The sequence below is a fragment of the Mytilus trossulus genome, chromosome 1 (genome assembly GCF_036588685.1).
Source record: "Mytilus trossulus isolate FHL-02 chromosome 1, PNRI_Mtr1.1.1.hap1, whole genome shotgun sequence".
In the NCBI taxonomy this organism is placed as follows: Eukaryota; Metazoa; Mollusca; class Bivalvia; order Mytilida; family Mytilidae; genus Mytilus; species Mytilus trossulus.
Window position 1 is genome coordinate 25,183,339 of NC_086373.1, and position 18,265 is coordinate 25,201,603.

Sequence of the window (18,265 nt, forward strand, 5' to 3'; positions counted from 1 at the left end):
TTTTCTCTGTACTGAATTTTCTTCCATTTAGTTGTATTGTAGTCCTGTCATATAATGTTGTTTTTCTATTGTTATAATTAACATTGGCATAAGAGTGGGAGGTTTGCATAGCCACAAAACCAAGTTCAATCCACTACTTTTGATAAATGTTCTATACTAAGTCAGGATAATGTCAATTGTTACCTTATAGTTCGTTTCTGTGTGTATTGAACTGTCGTTTGTTTTTATGTTGCACATTAGTATTTCTGTTGTTTCGTTGTTTTTCGCTTTATATTTGATGTGTTTCACTCAAATTGAGTGGGTATTCGGATTTGTTTTCATTCAATCGATTTATGAATTTGAAACAGAGGTATACTTATTTTGCCTTTATTTATACATAAATGAAGAAAGGACTACTAGCAGTTACTGACATGCCAGTTTCAGACCTCAATAAACTGAACGAAAGATTATGTCTTCATCATATGACAATCATGTACAATCCCTCCCGTACATACCATTTAAAAATATATGAGAAGAACAACTGGTTTTACGTCATGTATGCCCACTAACAAATTGAAAACTGTTCCTCATTTTGTTATCTTAGAAAGTCTTACTGATTAAAATACTACAAAATGTAGCCATTTGACAATTTAGTAGTGTCAACCCTGTGATTATGACCCGTGTATATAGCATATTAACCCTGAATACATCGTTTGATGGTGCGCCTGTCAGATGCGGAACGTACAGATTAGGTAATAGGTAACAGGTGAATATACTATTGGTATCGGTATCGGACTCGACCCGGAACTTCTTAATTATTGGCAATATGAATTACGTGGAAAACAAAAGGGCCTGGAGTGATGTAATTTTCAATCTACACCTACATGTATGTACTATATTAGTGATATATAAAGTTGAATTCTTTGATTCGTCGTTTTTACGTGAAGACGGCTGAAAAATTGGACTTCGTAATTTTAGTATTACAGATTGTTTATTTGTGTTTTTCTCTGTACTGAATGTTCTTCCATTTAGTTGTATTGTAGTCCTGTCATATAATGTTGTTTTTCTATTGTTATAATTAACATTGGCATAAGAGTGGGAGGTTTGCATAGCCACAAAACCAAGTTCAATCCACTACTTTTGATAAATGTTCTATACTAAGTCAGGATAATGTCAATTGTTACCTTATAGTTCGTTTCTGTGTGTATTGAACTGTCGTTTGTTTTTATGTTGCACATTAGTATTTCTGTTGTTTCGTTGTTTTTCGCTTTATATTTGATGTGTTTCACTCAAATTGAGTGGGTATTCGGATTTGTTTTCATTCAATCGATTTATGAATTTGAAACAGAGGTATACTTATTTTGCCTTTATTTATACATAAATGAACAAAGGACTACTAGCAGTTACTGACATGCCAGTTTCAGACCTCAATAAACTGAACGAAAGATTATGTCTTCATCATATGAAAATCATGTACAATCCCTCCCGTACATACCATTTAAAAATATATGAGAAGAACAACTGGTTTTAGAATAAATGTGTTATTTCTTATGCAAAGACCCTATACATAAATCAAAATTATTACCAAAATATGCAATTCTTAATGACTTAACAACATAATCGTAACTATATCCTTTCCGAATAAGTCCGGTTAATGGTTCGGTTAGCTTTTCAAATGAATGCCGATATTTTTGTGTTTTGCAAAGAATATTACCATAAAATATTGGATGTAAAATACATGTACCTGAACGTACAAGATGTCTGCACGTTTATTTATATTCATGAATGATGTTCTCGTACCGATGATAAGATTTAGGAAATGTTTTGACTAGCTTGTGATATCGAAAACCCTGGTGTTATACAAAGATTTCTTTCGTTGAAATAAAATGCGTTGTTACATACACGAGCAAATCGTACAAGTTGGGATATATAAACACAATAAGATGGTGACAAGGAAACGTCACCGTCTAAAAATGGATAAGTAACAATAGGAAATGAAAAATCATATCTCTTATCATAAATTTTGGTATAAAGCTTTCCGTTAAATAGACATATAGCTCCTGGAAAAAGCAGTGTTCATTGTTAGTATTAGCTTTATTTAATATCAGTTCGGCAGGATAAATCTCTTTAGTGTACATACTGAATCGTCATTATTGAGGGCCAATATATCAAATAAATATCTGAAAGTGTTATCATTTTGTTTCGCGGGATCTTTGCTGATTTCAATAATAAATTGTTATACATTACAATGTAGAAAAGTTCCGCCATAAGTGGTGCACAGTTAGTACCAAAGGAAATTACGATAATCTGACTATATACGGAATCTCTATAGTGAACAACAACGCTTACATTATGTAGATCATATAAAAGAGGTAGTACAGAACGGAAATGAGGAAAAACATGCAGTGTTTTTAAATATTTTCTTTTTAAAATGAAAATGCATATATTAGGGAACACACAGCCCTACGGGAAAGATTTGCAAACAATGAAGGATAGTACATGTATCTGCAAAATGAAACAAACAATTCATTAAGATAAATAGTATGATTTACCTGGTCAGTTTCCTCAGTTACACAACAGAGCAATAATGTCCATATGAATATCAAGGGAATGAAAATGTAATTTATGTTTAACTTCATCTCGTCCAAATTTGTATCTCTAAATCAACTGCTTTTTTTTACTTGAGGAAACATTATGATATATCATGAATTGTCAGCACAGTAAAGCAAGAAATCATATATGCATTTAACAACGATAAGCTAATTGAAGTAAGCAACGGTGATGTCAGATGAAAACAGGTTGTACCATTTCAATATCGAAATTGCACATAAGGTTCATGCGTAGACAATACAGAAGTTCCATATGTTTTGTGAAATCTTAATATGTAATATTCAAATACAACGAATAGGATGGCCTTCGAATTAGATTAACGTTTTTCTTGTTTATTATTATCGACAACGTTTCTTTCACTATTAGTTATTTTAATGCTTCTTATCACTGAATGTAATAGTGGTTTCTTGCCGCGTTATGTTTGTTTATATTTCAGACTTTTATATGATGAAAGAGAACTCTTAAAATATCTGTATTATGACACTAAATTATCATTTAATGTTTTTTTTTCAAACAATTTATAGTTGTTGAGTGTCAACATTTCAATGTGTGACGGGATTTTCTGGTAAAATCATATGATCTTGAATTGTTTTAAAACGTATATTTGATTGGTTGAATACGCTCTTTTTCTTTGTGCTTAATCAAAGCAATGACATCGGTACCCGGGTGAAATAAAAGACAGAAGAGTATAAGAATATTAAGTTCTTTATTCATTGAGAAAAATATGTTTTTCTCACGTCCCAACATACATGTAGCTATTTTTTGTGAATTTGTATATTCTATAAACTCAATTATATTATATATATTATTCGTCTCAACGTAAACCCAACAATGTTAGATCTGCTTTCGGAAACTTTTTGTTCTTCCCTCGCCTACATTCGAACTCATCCTACTGAGATATCGTGATACCAAATCGACTGCATTGTATCCAACACGCTAGACAAAAATTATATATACATATTATATATAAGTATTATATATAAATGATATGCCTGTATTATAACTTTCTTTGGTGTGCCTTTGACAATAAGTTACACAATGAAATACAATAAAATGATCTAGAATTGTTCATTGCTTGCAACGTTCAGCCGTTAATATTAAATATATATAAAAACACAAACAAATTGAATTAATATCTAATATTTTGATTGTGCAATGTCGATCAACCATAAAGTCTAGGCTGCTAAACTTCTATTATATAATGAGGCTCTGTTTGACAGGGGCAATAGTTCTTCCCGCATCTTATATTAACAGACTTTTTTTTAAGGACAAACGATAAGTTTTGATTCTACGATTATTTGTTTAAGAATTTTCGCACTCAAGCTATTTTTCACTAAGTTAATCTAAGCTAATGTATGATGAAAATATAATAAATATCTAAATATGCTACTTTATGACATAATTAACTTTTAAAAAAATCATGTTTTAGATGCTCAAATATGATTGTACTTGTTACGTTAACAATAGAATGATGTAAAATTAAAGATTGATTGTATATAATTATGTTTTATTGGCAACGATGTGGGGAATATTGAAGGGATAAGTTTGTAATCAAAGGGGATTAAGTTTGCAATAAAAAGGGTTTAAGTTTTGTCATGTTGCATCTATAGAGATTGGAATGACATTTTTATCATTGTTACATTATTAACCTTTTGTTTATTTTTTTAGCTTGCGATTTTGTTTTTATCTTTATATTGGTTTTGGCATTCGTTTTGGCAATAATATTGCAACACATATGAAAGTTTCTTTTTTGCATGCATGATGTTGAAAATTTCAGTATTAAAATGAAACGATAAAAATTATGTTTCTTTTACTTATGAAATATATATAGTACTAGTTTCTAGCCTTCATTTTCATTTATGATGTAACAACATCGGTCATGAACATTTTTGCAAGGAATCTGTGTCACTAAATATGTACATGTAGATGTACATGTAGTCTTCCTCGGGAATAGATTACATTGATAGCTGTATTTGACAAAACTTTGGAATGTTTGGTCCTCGATGCTCTTCAACTTTGTACTTTATTTTTTTTTTTTTACATTTTTTTGATTCGAGCGTCACTGATTCAAGTCTTTTGTAGACGAAATGCGCGTCTGGTGTACATATAGAATTTTAATCCTGGTATCTATGGTGAGTTTATCTACCTATCTTCCCATAATATGTCATTATATGTCAGCGCAATAAACGTTTATTTTGATGACGATTCCTTATGTCTTATAATAGTAAATTAATCAACTTGTCAGTGAAATTGATAGTAATTTTACTCGAATTTCGCAATTATACTGATTTGCAGCACAACCAAGAACCCCATGATTTTATATACTGAACATCACAGCCTTCGGCACAAGAGAAATGGGTCTCATTATGGAACATGATATTAAGCGGTCATGTTGCTCTAAACACAATGTATTAGGAAAAGACACGAGACATTTCTCAGCCCGCTACTTTATTACTTATTACCGGTGCTGAAGCCAAATGTTTGACTTGTTTAACTGTTGTGTTAGGTTTTTGTCAATATAATGGAATTGTATGCGACTGTCATACAGGTGAATGGTTAAGCTAGATATAAAACCCGTTTTAACCTGCATTCTACATAAGAAAGTGACTGCACCAAGTTAGGAATATGACAATTGTTCAATATTCGTTTGATGTAGTATAGTATTTAACTTTTTATTTTGCAATTTGATTAGGGACTTTCCGATTTGAAATTTCCGCGGATATTGGTATAATAGTGATTTTATTTTTTTCTGTCATTATTTAGTGGTATAGTAACTGTTGACCGTAGCAACTGAGGTCCACCTTTCCCGTTTTCAAACAGGGTTAAGTGTTTTTTTCAAATTTTATTTTCGTACTATAGCTCGATCGAATTGAAATAAAGAGTTGCACGTTTACTGTTTGCCTACAAATGCCGGGCGCGGACACATGAATGGTATTTTATAAAACGTATGTGTAGTCTAGCATGTTGTTGATTGCTGGTTATTGCAGGTTTTTTTCTCTTCTTTGTCATGATTTGTAAAGCAATCTTCGTAAACTTAACTTTATGTTTTATTATTTGGGAAAGTATAGTTACCAGTAACTGTAATATTTGCCACTGGACGTAATGAGTCGTGTGTATTGACGTGATACCTATCTTTAAAATGCGTAAATGAGCACATACGAGAACAATCAGTGGTCAATATCATAAGTACATTGTCCAGAAAACATATTTTTGTGTTGATATGTGACGTGTAAAATCATATGTGTATACATATGGCGTTCATATCCGTATCCATTTATGTTTTTTCCACACGTAAAGTATAAGGTAAAGAAATTTTTATTTACAAAAATATCAAATCCAAAACAAATATTTACAAAATCCATTTTTATGTCACCGAGTCCCAAGCTTAAGTATATATACTATCTCAAGGAAATGTTATTTTTTTTCTCTCCAAAAAGTGTTTTCTTTTTTAAGTTTTGATGATATTGTTCTCTCTCTAATCAAAATTTAGAAAGCTAGTGTCCGTAGTCTCCCAACACTGCTGGGACAATCTGCTTACTCCATATCTTAACACTGACTTGAATTCATATTTCTTATTGGCATTCTTTACCACTATATTAGCTACTGTTTTTCCTTCTCCTTCCTTGCTCGTGTCGAATTTGTGAAGTTTCATGTTTGCCAAAGGCCCTGTAATGTATTTTGAAAAATAAGTTTATAACAATAGTCATGCGTATTTCCTCTGTAACAGTTTTTCCTGCAGCTAAATGTATTAGCACATAGCCTTAATAGCCTGTTTTCAATATTGAAGTATTTCATGCAGATTTAGTGCTAGAGAACTGAAAGTGATACTGTAATATTTGGAAAATCTAAATAGAAACATGCATGTAAACGAGTAATTAATTAATTTCAGACTTTTCAATACAAGGCCAAGAAGAACATTTTTGTTTTAGGCAGATTTTGTTTATCTCTTTTGTTATATATATTGGATGACATAGTATACACGCACTCTCTATTGATGAGGACTGTATGCTGTTCCCTACATGTCTTTTGATTATTTTAAGTAGCTATCTTATTGACGTAAACCCAACATTGTACTCATATTTCACTACATGTAGGTCGATACCACCAGAAGTCAGTACTTCGAATTCGGCAATGAAATTATTCATGACATACCTTTCTTAAATTCTCCGTTGTAAAATTTTGAATTTGTTAAAAACTAAAGTGGTTAAATCCCTATTTAAAGGCTTTAAATGTGTTTGAATTTCTTTTACGAACACACAAACTTTAAATAGTGCAATGTCCCTTTCCATCATACATTTAAACGCACTGGAACATGTGCTTTCAAATATACTTTATAAATATTCACAATGTACGGTGACCTATAATAGTTGTTAATGTCTGTGTCATTTTGGTCTCTTGTGGACAGTTATCTCATTGGCAATAATACCACATCTTCTTACTTTTTTTTTTATATACAATGTAAATAAATAAACTCATAAACTTGTACGATATACGCATACCTAAAATACCGCTGTAATCCGTGTTAGGAGTTGAAGCATCAATATAGAATTGTAATCCACGAAGCGACCCATCAGATCGGCATGCTTTAATCTTCATTTGCTTAGAAGGGAAAGGTAAGTCAGCAATTTCTCCGTCGTTCCATTGTCGAAAAGTAAGATCCTCTAAAATCATGTCCGGATACATGGTAACTTGGTGGTCAGGAATATATGCGGCATTGATATAGTCGGCACTATAGACCTCTTTTTGAACAGTACTTTCGCATAAGCTTGTCTTTACTCCCAATGTTTCATCTGCGTAAAAATAATAGATATAGATATCAATAATAATTTTATCCTATAATGAAGAAGTGCAAAGATCAAGAAAAGCATGGAAATACTGAAATGGAGCGAAATAAGAAATAAAAACAGAATGGCAATAACAACGGTTTTGATTGAACACCAAAATATATTAACGACAAATACTTTAGACGAAATATCGTGCACACTAAGAGACAACCGAAGATGTGTCAAATACAGTGAAATTAGATGATAAGTTATTACAACGTAGCATTGTCCGTTGTGAAATAAATCACATAATCTAATATAAGCTGACAAAATAATCATGACTGCTCTTTTTGAAATGACTGAAAATTCCTAATATATTTTCTTTCGTTGTATAATTAGTCATTTTGTATTTTTAGTTTTTTTACATAAATTAATATTATACATCTTCACTGTCCCTTTTGTAGGGATATACGATAAGGTTAAATGACTATTCCTCAAATATAAGTGTATATTATGCCTCGTGGACAGCTAAAAGACTACTGATTAACCAGGTTCAATCCACCATATTCTACATTTGAAAATGCCTGTCCAAGTCAGGAATATGACAGTTGTTGTCCATTCGTTTTTGATGTGTTTTGTCATTTAAGTTTGCCATGTGGTTAGGGACTTTCCGATTGAATTTCCCTCGGAGTTCAGTATTTTTGTGATTTTACTTTTCAGCATGAGAACTCAATTTATATTAAATTACTCGTTATATAATTTACTCATGTTGGTCTCTTGTGGAGAGTTGTCTCATTGGCAATCATCCCACATCTTCTTTTTTTATATTTCATCTTTCCAAAGATTTAGTTTTGATTATATTCAAAGTTGTTACACTACGTGTTATAAGCAGGACATATTTTCACGTAGATATTAGGAATACAAATTTCTGTGATAATGATATAGTTTACATATACCTACCGCCATGTTTGATCAGAGTCTTTTGTTTGTGATTGGGAACTTTCAAATGCATACATAATGGATCGTCAAGTCCTTCGATTTTAATGTAAACTGAGGGAACAGAATTTCCTGTCAAAAAAATAGAAGAATCATATAAATAACAATTCTTTGCCATTATATTTTATAGCTGATGTGAACATAATATGTCTTTTTTTCATTTGATATTTTATATATAACCAAGGATTTATATAGTTAGACTAACTATACAAATCCTTGATATAACACAAGTGTGTTGTTTACATGTATGAACATAACAGATTATATTTCAATTTCACGACTCACCACATATAAAAAAAATACCTAGCATAACAACATACAATTATTCCATGTCAAAATCCGTATCGAGAGAAGGAAGATATGAATTTAATAAAACAACAGATAAAAACCTTTCGATACATGATTTGCTTGAATTATTTGTTATTGACTTTGAGCTAGCTGTCAGTAACTGCGAGAACTAACAGGTCTGTATTAGTGGTTGTGCTATTTTTGTTGTTATGGATGAGGGATATATATATATATATACACTGTCACGTCCTGTCTGTGTCTGTGTTTTTGTTTTAAGGTTTGTCTTTCTATCGATCTGATGACTTCGGCTTTTTTCGTTTTTTTTTTAATAGTTTGTTCTTATGTTGTGCTGTTACACAACTGTCCCAGGTTAAGAGAAGAATTGAGCGCCAACTCACATGTTTAACCACGCCAAATTCCTTATGTCCAAAGTCAGAAGCCAGTAGTTCAGTGATGGTCACTAGTTTTTTTACTTGCGTTTTTGTTAATTGTATTTGTATTACTTAGCCCATTAGTTTTATCAATTTAATTGTTTCATATTTTTTATGTCGGGTCCTTTTTTATCAGACTATAAAGTACGGGTTTTTCACATAGTTGAAAAGGCCGTATGATTGTACAAGAGTTGCATATTTGTTTTTTCATTCCTTTTTTCTTGCTATTTTCTCGTTTGAACTGTTTTACATTTGTCATTTCGGGACCTTTTATAGCTGTAGATGCGGTATGGGATTTGCTCATTGTCGTAAGCCGTATGGTGACATATAAATAATAATTGCATGTGTCAATTGGTCACTTGTGGAGAATTGTGTTATATGCAATCATACCACATCTCCTTTTTATGTTAATCTTTTCAGACGAATGACGCAAAAACGTCAAAAACATTAATTTGTTTTTTTATTATCTCCACGTTCTATCAAATCATTTGAGAATAAACACTGAAATCAGCTTTTTATAAGAATATTTTTAAACTGACCATGCGCAGATTTATTTTCATATCTACATACAACACTTTAAATGTTATATCGATTCATTGATCGATTGAAAAGTCGATCGCGATGTATCTAAGCGTTTTCACTTGAAGAAAGATCGATCTTTTAAAACTACTTCTGGGATGGAATGTTTAAGTCCGATTGAAAATCGATCTTTCTCATTTTTGCAATACTAAAGATTGATGATCTCAGAAACGATTGATCTTTATTGTAAGTAGAAACGGAGTTTTATAATTCTAATGATTTTAAGTCATTATCGTCAAAATAAAAAGAAACAACATTCTTCAACGAAATAAAAATTCATGCATAATATCGAAAGTAAAATTCTGTTTTGTCTTTCAGATTTATTGTGATTGAACAATGACATTATATAAAAAAAAGTCTTCACTATTTTAAGAAGAATTTACGTTCAACTCATAAGCATTATGAATAACCTGAAATTAAATGTTCATAGAAGCATTCGTGTGTACATTTTTATAACGCATTGTTTTCCAACCACCGCATTTACATTTCGTGTCTGTGATACTGACTAAAACCTAAGTACCAACATGTGCAGAATAATGTGCATTTATTGTAGTTTAAAACAAACAAACCACAAAACAGCAAATAACGAGAACTGGGTTGTCCCTAATTTGTAAGAATATCTCCTAAACCGACCGAATGTCTTTTGACGTTGATTCTAGAATTGGCGTAATATGTTCCCGCCAATTCAAATTGTTAACCCCTTTTTAGAAATTTCTCTTTTTCAATTACGGTTACCCCATCTTTTTATTTCCTTATTTTGTAATTTTTTTTGGAGAAATTGTTGTCAATTTTTTTTTAAAACTAAATTATTTTATAGGTATTTTACAATAAAAAAGGCGGGAGAACTATAATAGCAACTTATCGTTATTATTTTCCACTCAGAATATGTTAATATTGTTAAAATATTTTGTATTAACAACTATATATATATGTTAACAGAACAGAAAAGTTTTTATTGGATACGGACTTTTGAAAAAATATTACACTGCTATTGACTAGAAGTCCTGATTTAAATATTCAATGCAAAAGATGGCGTTTTAATTCGAAAACGAGGTTGGTGACCCCATTTTTTTATTTGCTTGTTTTAAATCTTTTACCAAGCCTAAAGAAAAAATAAATATAAAGCAGATATTATTGGTAGATCTGAATAGAAGGATTTGTCTTTAAATCAACTATGATGGACACATTTAATTTTCTAGTTGACAATCATGCTACATCTCCTAATTTTTATTTTGTTAGGTATAGGCGAAGAGTTACATGCTTTTAGTAGCAGGTAAAACATTTAGATTTGAGCACATTTATAAAACTACTGTCTAGTAACTTACTTTTGTCCATACAAACAACATTTGGTTCTGTCGACTTTTGTGATTTCAATGGCCACTCAACAAACACTAAGCCTTTCTTATTAAAGACGTCTGACCATGAGGAAGAACCTATTGATGGATGAGAGTTGTCAGCATTGTAATTGTAGTTTGTTGGGTTGTTGCCTTTTTTGGCATAGAACGGGTCCACAAATTGATCAGAGTTGTGATTTGCATATTGAGCGAAGTCAGATTTGTACGGGGTACCAGATGGTGCCGAGCCGCCATTTCCTCCATATTGTCTTGGCATATGAGAGTTTCCATTTCTAGCATAAAATGGATCAACAAAATCATTCCCTGCATTATCTACGTATTCGTTGCTTGGAGTTCCCACGGGCACATCATTGCCCCAGTTATCGTTATAGCTGTCGTCTGTTACATATGATACACCGTGAAGTAGTTTATGCTGGCTGTTACCTGACGTTGCGGCGACATTGGTTGGCTGATAAGGCTCAACGTGTGTGGGTACTTTATTATCTGAATTGCTGTAAAATGGGTCGACGAAGTCATCACTGCCTGGAAAAGACAAAAGGAAGAAATGTAATGCAATTAGAAGAAAAAAGATGGGTAAAAAAAATCAAATTTCACGATAACTTAATAATGTTTGTTTTAAAAATGACAAAACAAATTATTTTACAAAATGAACAATTCAAATAAAAGAGTAATCACTAGAAAAAAGTACACACTAATCAAGTTTAAATGAACTGTTCAAACGAATGGTGTTCGTCACTTGTTTTATTCAGTTGAACACCTCACATATTGGATTAACCAAAAAGATTACATACTTTAATAAGCCCAATACATATTATCTCTTTTGTCATTCATGACTAAAAAACTAAAGAACTTAGATTTTTTTTTAATAATCAATAAAATATTTATATTTGATTTGATTTTTATTAAATTTTTGGTGCTTTAACGCCACTTTTTAACACCTCTTTTGGGCTATTTCGTGGCTGCCAATTTTTATTGGTGGAGGAAGCCGGAGTGCCCGGAGAAAAACACCGACCTTCGATAGGAAATCAGACAATCCGATTTGAGTCGAGTGCACCCACACAAGCCGGGTTCGAACTCAGTATTAACTGGGTAGTGATAACAGGAGTACTACTTAGATCACTCGACCACCGAGGCCCCTAAGATATTTATATTGGCCCCACCTGTTCTGGCATATGACCCGTGTACATTGGTTTTCTTCGTGTCAGCAGAAGATCCTACATCTGTTACATAAGATACCCCTGGGAGAAGGTTGTTCCCGGTACTATGTCCACTTGAAGAGACCGAAAGATCAGCATGTGAGGAACCAGATGTATCAACTTTTACTGGCGCATCATGATTAGATTTCCCGTAAAATGGATCGACAAAACCCGTCGTGTCTGAAAAGAGTATATATAAAAAAAAAATCGTAAGTTTCTTTTGAATTTACTCGAGTTCAACAAATAGTAATACCAAAGGCATGATACAGGGCTTATATGAAAAAGTCCATAGTATATAAATGCTTCTATTAACCAACTTCATCTAAATACAGTGTTCAAGTCTCAGGTCTAAATACAGCCGACCACGAATCTATAACAGAGCCTATGTATTATACATAAACTGCCGGTTCATAACGCTTTTATTAAATGGTTTTAATTTTTCGGATAAACTAAGAGTAGGAAACTTACCGTGAAGAAGATATAGTATTAATTCATCCATGAGCACTTGTTTCTGTTAATGTGTGGTCTGGTGTACTATCCACACCTGTACGAATTTTTCAACGGGTTTGATGGTAAACCGCACATTTGCAGAAACAAGTGCCTTTGAATTCATGCAGAATTTGTCTTTTTGCCTTCACGATGGATTTTCGTTCAACATTGTCAGGTGTAATTCTTGATTTCTTATTCAGATATTGTTTAGCAGATACTAGTATCAACAGATTTTGTTTTACATTAAATAAAATATTGATATGAGGCTCACCTGTTCTGGCATATGAGCCGTGGACATTGGTTTTCTTCGTGTCAGCAGAAGATCCTGTATCTGTTACATAAGATACCCCTGGGAGTAAGTTGTTCCCGGTACCATGTCCACTTGAAGAGACAGAAAGATCAGTATGTGAGGAACCAGATGTATCAACTTTTACTGGCGCATCATGACCAGATTTTCCATAAAATGGATCAACAAAACCCGTCGTGTCTGAAAAGAGTATAAAAATACCCCGTAAGCTTCGTTTGAATTTACTCTCGTTATTCAAATAACATGCATTGTCGTACAGGTAAGCACATAAGTGTGAATGTAGTCAATGTTTTACATTGAGAAAAGATAAAGTTTTGTTTAAAATCTCAAAATTCATTTGATTTGTCCAACGAATCATAAATTTATATAACAAACATGATCTTATTAATTCATGTAAACAAGTGTATTTCATATTAACATCAATATTACACAATCACAATCGAGTGCAATTTAAAAGTTCAGTAAGTACTTGTCGTAATGAATCATTCATATATGATATAGAGAAAAATTGAGAATGGAAAAGGGGAATGTGTCGAAGACACAACAACCCAACCATAGAACAGATAACAGCAGTAGGCCACAAATGAGTCTTTAATGCAGCGAGAAACATCCGCACCTGGAGGCGTCCTTTAGCTACACCCTTAACGAATATCTATACTAGTTCAGTGATAATGGACGTCATACTTATCTCCGAATTGCACACAAGAAACTAAAATAAAAATCGTACAAGACTAACAAAGGCCAGAGACTCCTGACTTGGGACAGGCGCAAAAATGCGGCGGGGTTAAACATTTTTTTTAAAAATCTCAACCCTTTCCTTATACGTCTAGTCAATGTAGAAGAATAAACGCATCACAATACACACAGTAAAACTCCGCTCAAGAGAAGTCCGAGTCCGATGTCAGAAGAGTTAACAAACGAAAATAAACAAAATGACAATAATACATAAATAACTACTACAATGTAGCTGTTAATGGCATGCCAGCTTCAGAGCTCAATTAAACTGATATGAATAGCAGACACAATCCCTCCCGTTAGGGGTTTAATATTATACCATCATAAAATATATAAGAAAAACATAAACCGTGCCATGCCAACAACTGGTTTTTAAAATAAATGTGTTTTATGGTCAACATACGACAATAGATACCCTTAGCACACATAGTATTTATATATATTTATATAGCATGGGTTCGAATCCCGGCGAGGGAAGAACCAAAAATTTGCGAAAGCAAATTTACAGATCTAACATTGTTGGGTTGATGTTTAGACGAGTTGTATATACATTATGTACATAGCCATGTATCACCATCATTGATGGCGATCCGATGGATACATATGTTGTAGAGTTGTCACTGACTCAGACGTACTTATATATATATATACACGAGTCTAAATTGTAAACTACGTTCAAACCTATGATTGCGTTGTATAAAAATCGCAATTTTTATACGTGTGCATGTCAAACAAATTTCGTTGTAGAAGGGTCTAAAAACAGCACAAACAACATTTTCCAAAACACCAAAAAAGTGAAAAAGTATATTTTAACAAAACGCATTTGATAACAGGTCGAACAACTGATGTTCTTTAACCCTGCTGACTGCCATTGGCGACTGCCAAACAAAATTGATCACAAGATGTAACAAAATGGATCTTAATAATATAAATTTGATACGTCACAGAAAAAAAAAAATGTTAACTTGTGGCCACGATGTTGTGCCACAAACATTCGGAGTCAATATTTCTTTAGTACACCAGATCTAGATTTCGACAATGTATGTCTCTTCAGTGATGTTAGGGATCGAAACTGTATTGGGAAGGCCATATAATTTACTCTTAATTTAAGATTGACTCTTGAATTTAAGAGTCAATATGGAATGAACGGATCTTATGAACCGGAGGGAAAATAGGATACATGCCCAAACAAAAAGTATAAACGAGTCTAAATTGAAAAATACGTTCAAACCTATGATTGCGTTGGATAAAAAACCCAATTTTTATACGTGTGCATGTCAAACAAATTTCGTTGTAGAAGGGTCTAAAAACAGCACAAACAACATTTTCCAAAAGACCAAAAAAGTGAAAAAGTATATTTAAACAAAACGCATTTGACTAACAGGTCGAACAACTGATGTTCTTTAACCCTGCTGAGTGCCATTGGCGATTGCATATATAGTGTTTGAGTACGTATATAATACGACCTTGATTATGCATTTTTTTAAATAAAAATCTTTGCGTTCATACCATTCAAAGTATTTTACTGTTTTCCGTACGTTGTTGTTAAAATATGTCATTTATATGCCGGCAAGCGATGTACAACTTTTTATACCGTCCTCCGATTACATATCCAGAATCATGAGCCTCAATCTTTATGTTTTCTCCTTTTTTTTTAAGCTCACCGGGCCCGAAGGGCCAAGTGAGCTTTTCTCATCACTTTGCGTCCGTCGTCCGTCGTCCGTCGTCCGGCGTTAACTTTTACAAAAATCTTCTTCTCTGAAACTACTGGGCCAAATTTAACCAAACTATGCCACAATCATCATTGATGTATCTAGTTTAAAATTTGTGTTTTTTTACCCGTCCAACCAACCAAGATGGCCGCCATGGCTAAAAATAGAACATAGGGGTAAAATGCAGTTTTTGGCTTATAACTCAAAAACCAAAGCATTTAGAGCAAATCTGACAGGGGTAAAATTGTTAATCAAGTCAAGATCTATCTGCCCTGAAATTTTCAGATGAATCAGACAACCCATTGTTGGGTTGCTGCCCCTAAATTGGTAATTCTAAGGAAATTTTACTGTTTTGGGTTATTATCTTGAAAAAAATAAGTCAAAATGACCAAAATGGTCAATTGACCCCCTAAGTGTTATTGTCCTTTATAATCAATTTTTAACAATGTTCATAAGATTTGTAAATTTTTACTAACATTTTCCACTGAAACTACACGGACACGTTCATTATAGATAGAGATAATTTTGAACAGCAAGAATGTTCAGTAAAGGAAGATGTACAAACACATCACAATCACCTAAACACAATTTTGTCATGAACTGTCTGCTTCCTTTGTTTAATTCACATATGCCAAGGTGAGCGACACAGGCTCTTTAGAGCCTCTAGTGCAAGTGTGTATTCTTATATTGTACGATTGTATTCAAATCATTTAAAAAAAATATCTCTCTATTTGTTTGTGTTAGTGTAACTAAAAATTGCATAGTCTTGAAAGCAAGTAAGATGAATTTTCATAAACATACCATGACTTGGAACGCTTCCGACATGTTTAACTCCTAGATTCGATACATCATGATGTGCTGTTGCAGAAATTTGGTTCTTGTGTAGATCTTCTTTCTTCAAGATGCCAACAAATTTTTTGACGAAAGGGTTTGATGCAACTTTTACAGGTGCAGGCACGTACTCATTAGCTGTGAATATATATTTATATACTAGTACTATAATATTGTATTAACAAATACAATTATATGATTGAGAAGTACAGAATTAGTGAAAAGTCAGAAAACACTTATTCAAATTGTTCCATGTACATTCGTCAAATTGCTTTTCACGTGACCATACATGCATAATTAAGTAGATATTTGATTAAGATGACTAGTAAAATTCAATGTTTAAACACTTTTGGATAATAAATTCTGTGTGAATTGTACTTGACATTTTACTTACTTAAAAGTTAATTTTGTTTAATACGACGTGAGCCAAGATATGTGTCGGATGCCGTACATTGACCTAAAATTGTTCACTGTAATTTTACTGTGACTTGTAATAATGTAATAATGCTGTATTTTGATTGGATGAGAACCATGGTATTTTTTACCAATTTCTATGAATTGAGATTTTATTTTCTCTGTCGGGGTATTTGTCATTAGGGAATTCCATGTGCCTAGCAAATACCATGGCAGATGGGGAATACCCTAGCAAATACCATGGCAGAAGGGGAATACCATGTCTAAAAATAACTCAATGAATTATTTCTATTCTAATTTGACAGATTCATGGTCATTCTAAATATACGGTTCCAGATGAAATATTAAGGATAAAAAGCATCATTATAGAATGACGTAAAAATTCCGCGAACCTGTACTTTTAATGACGTCATAAATAAAACTCAACGACAATGAATTGTCAACCGGTCACATAAAACTGGAATCCACTTGTATTATGTTTCACTCAAACTAATGAACTAAGTGTAGTAGTCAGCCGAGAACCAGCATAGTATCATAAAAAGGTCAGCTAGTGACTATACATAAAAATATGATAATAAATGATTATACGGTCAATGCAATTTGACTGCGCAAATAGCACAGCTGCAGTGTATACAAACAATATACATTCAAGTAGAAATTCAATATGATACTTGATTATAATAAACTCACTGAGGTGGAACATTCGGTGGAATTAAACAATTATATCATGCTTACAAGGGGTATTTGCCAAAAATACCGGTTTCGAGGTAATCAAATTTCCCTCGCCTATCGGCTCTGGAAATTTGTACCTCTCAACCGGTATTTTTGGCAAATACCCCTTGTAAGCATGATATATTTGTATAAAATTGTTCACTGTAATTTTACTGTGACTTGGATAGAGAGTTGTCTCATTGGCACTCATATCCCATCTTCTTATATATAATAACAATTGGAAGTCATGAATGGTACTCGGGGAGACATTACTAAAATAAATTTTAAATCCTGAAACATAAAATTTCGACATAACATTTTGAAACACGCCACAGACTTTTGAGTTACTTTTCGACTTGTGAGTTTGACTGTCCCGTTTGTATCTTTTTTTATTCTCAAAATTAACTAAATACCATACTACTAGTATATAGTTTTACATTAGCGCATGAAATATACTTAAAGAAAAGTATTTGAAAGCAGAAGTTCAAAACAAATTGCGATCATCTTGTCATGGGTAAAAGATCGGGAAAAACAATGCAAGAAAACGAAATAGAAATACATCTTAATAATAATTGATATTGCTTTGACAATTACATTTTGTTCCTCGTAAATATTTGAAAATTCCAGTTACAAATATCTTATAGAAAATAGTATATGCTACATTTGTATATATTTTATCTTACCAGAACACTGGCAGAAAGCTACTAGTGTTACCGAAACTATTACTCCTATATTCAACTTTAACATTTCAATTTTGACTTTCTACTTCCAGTTTGACCACAATTTTTATATCTGACAACAACGGAGATACAATGGGATATATAGCATTACAAACTGGGCTAACTTTGACGTAATGACTTATCTTAGCA

The 18,265-nt window shown here is 32.5% G+C and overlaps 1 protein-coding gene across 2 annotated transcripts; it reads right to left on the reverse strand.

The window, feature by feature from the left end:
* Positions 1-5,915: 5,915 nt before the first annotated feature.
* On the reverse strand, positions 5,916-18,190 carry LOC134707193 (uncharacterized). 2 transcript variants are annotated; one of them, XM_063566771.1, is made up of 8 exons: positions 18,080-18,190; positions 16,242-16,409; positions 12,958-13,173; positions 12,162-12,377; positions 10,972-11,523; positions 8,313-8,420; positions 7,089-7,379; positions 5,917-6,255 (listed from the first exon to the last, which is right to left on the reverse strand). In XM_063566771.1, exons 1-8 carry the CDS (start codon positions 18,141-18,143, stop codon positions 6,065-6,067), a joined length of 1,806 nt encoding a protein of 601 aa, XP_063422841.1. In that variant the 5' UTR covers positions 18,144-18,190; the 3' UTR covers positions 5,917-6,064. The 2 variants fall into 2 exon arrangements, with proteins under 2 accessions (XP_063422850.1, XP_063422841.1); XM_063566780.1 differs by lacking the exon at positions 12,162-12,377 and having other exon boundaries at positions 5,916-6,255.
* Positions 18,191-18,265: the final 75 nt, after the last annotated feature.

What these genes read in the sequence shown, in the direction of transcription:
- LOC134707193 (XM_063566771.1), bottom strand. Translation starts at nt 18,143, where the DNA reads ATGTTAAAGTTGAATATAGGAGTAATAGTTTCGGTAACACTAGTAGCT. An exon ending in CGGCTCATATGCCAGAACAG is followed by an intron (nt 12,378 to 12,957) that starts GTGAGCCTCATA and finishes TACTCTTTTCAG; the next exon opens with ACACGACGGGTTTTGTCGAT. An exon ending in TGTTGTTTGTATGGACAAAA is followed by an intron (nt 8,421 to 10,971) that starts GTAAGTTACTAG and finishes TTTTTTTGACAG; the next exon opens with GAAATTCTGTTCCCTCAGTT.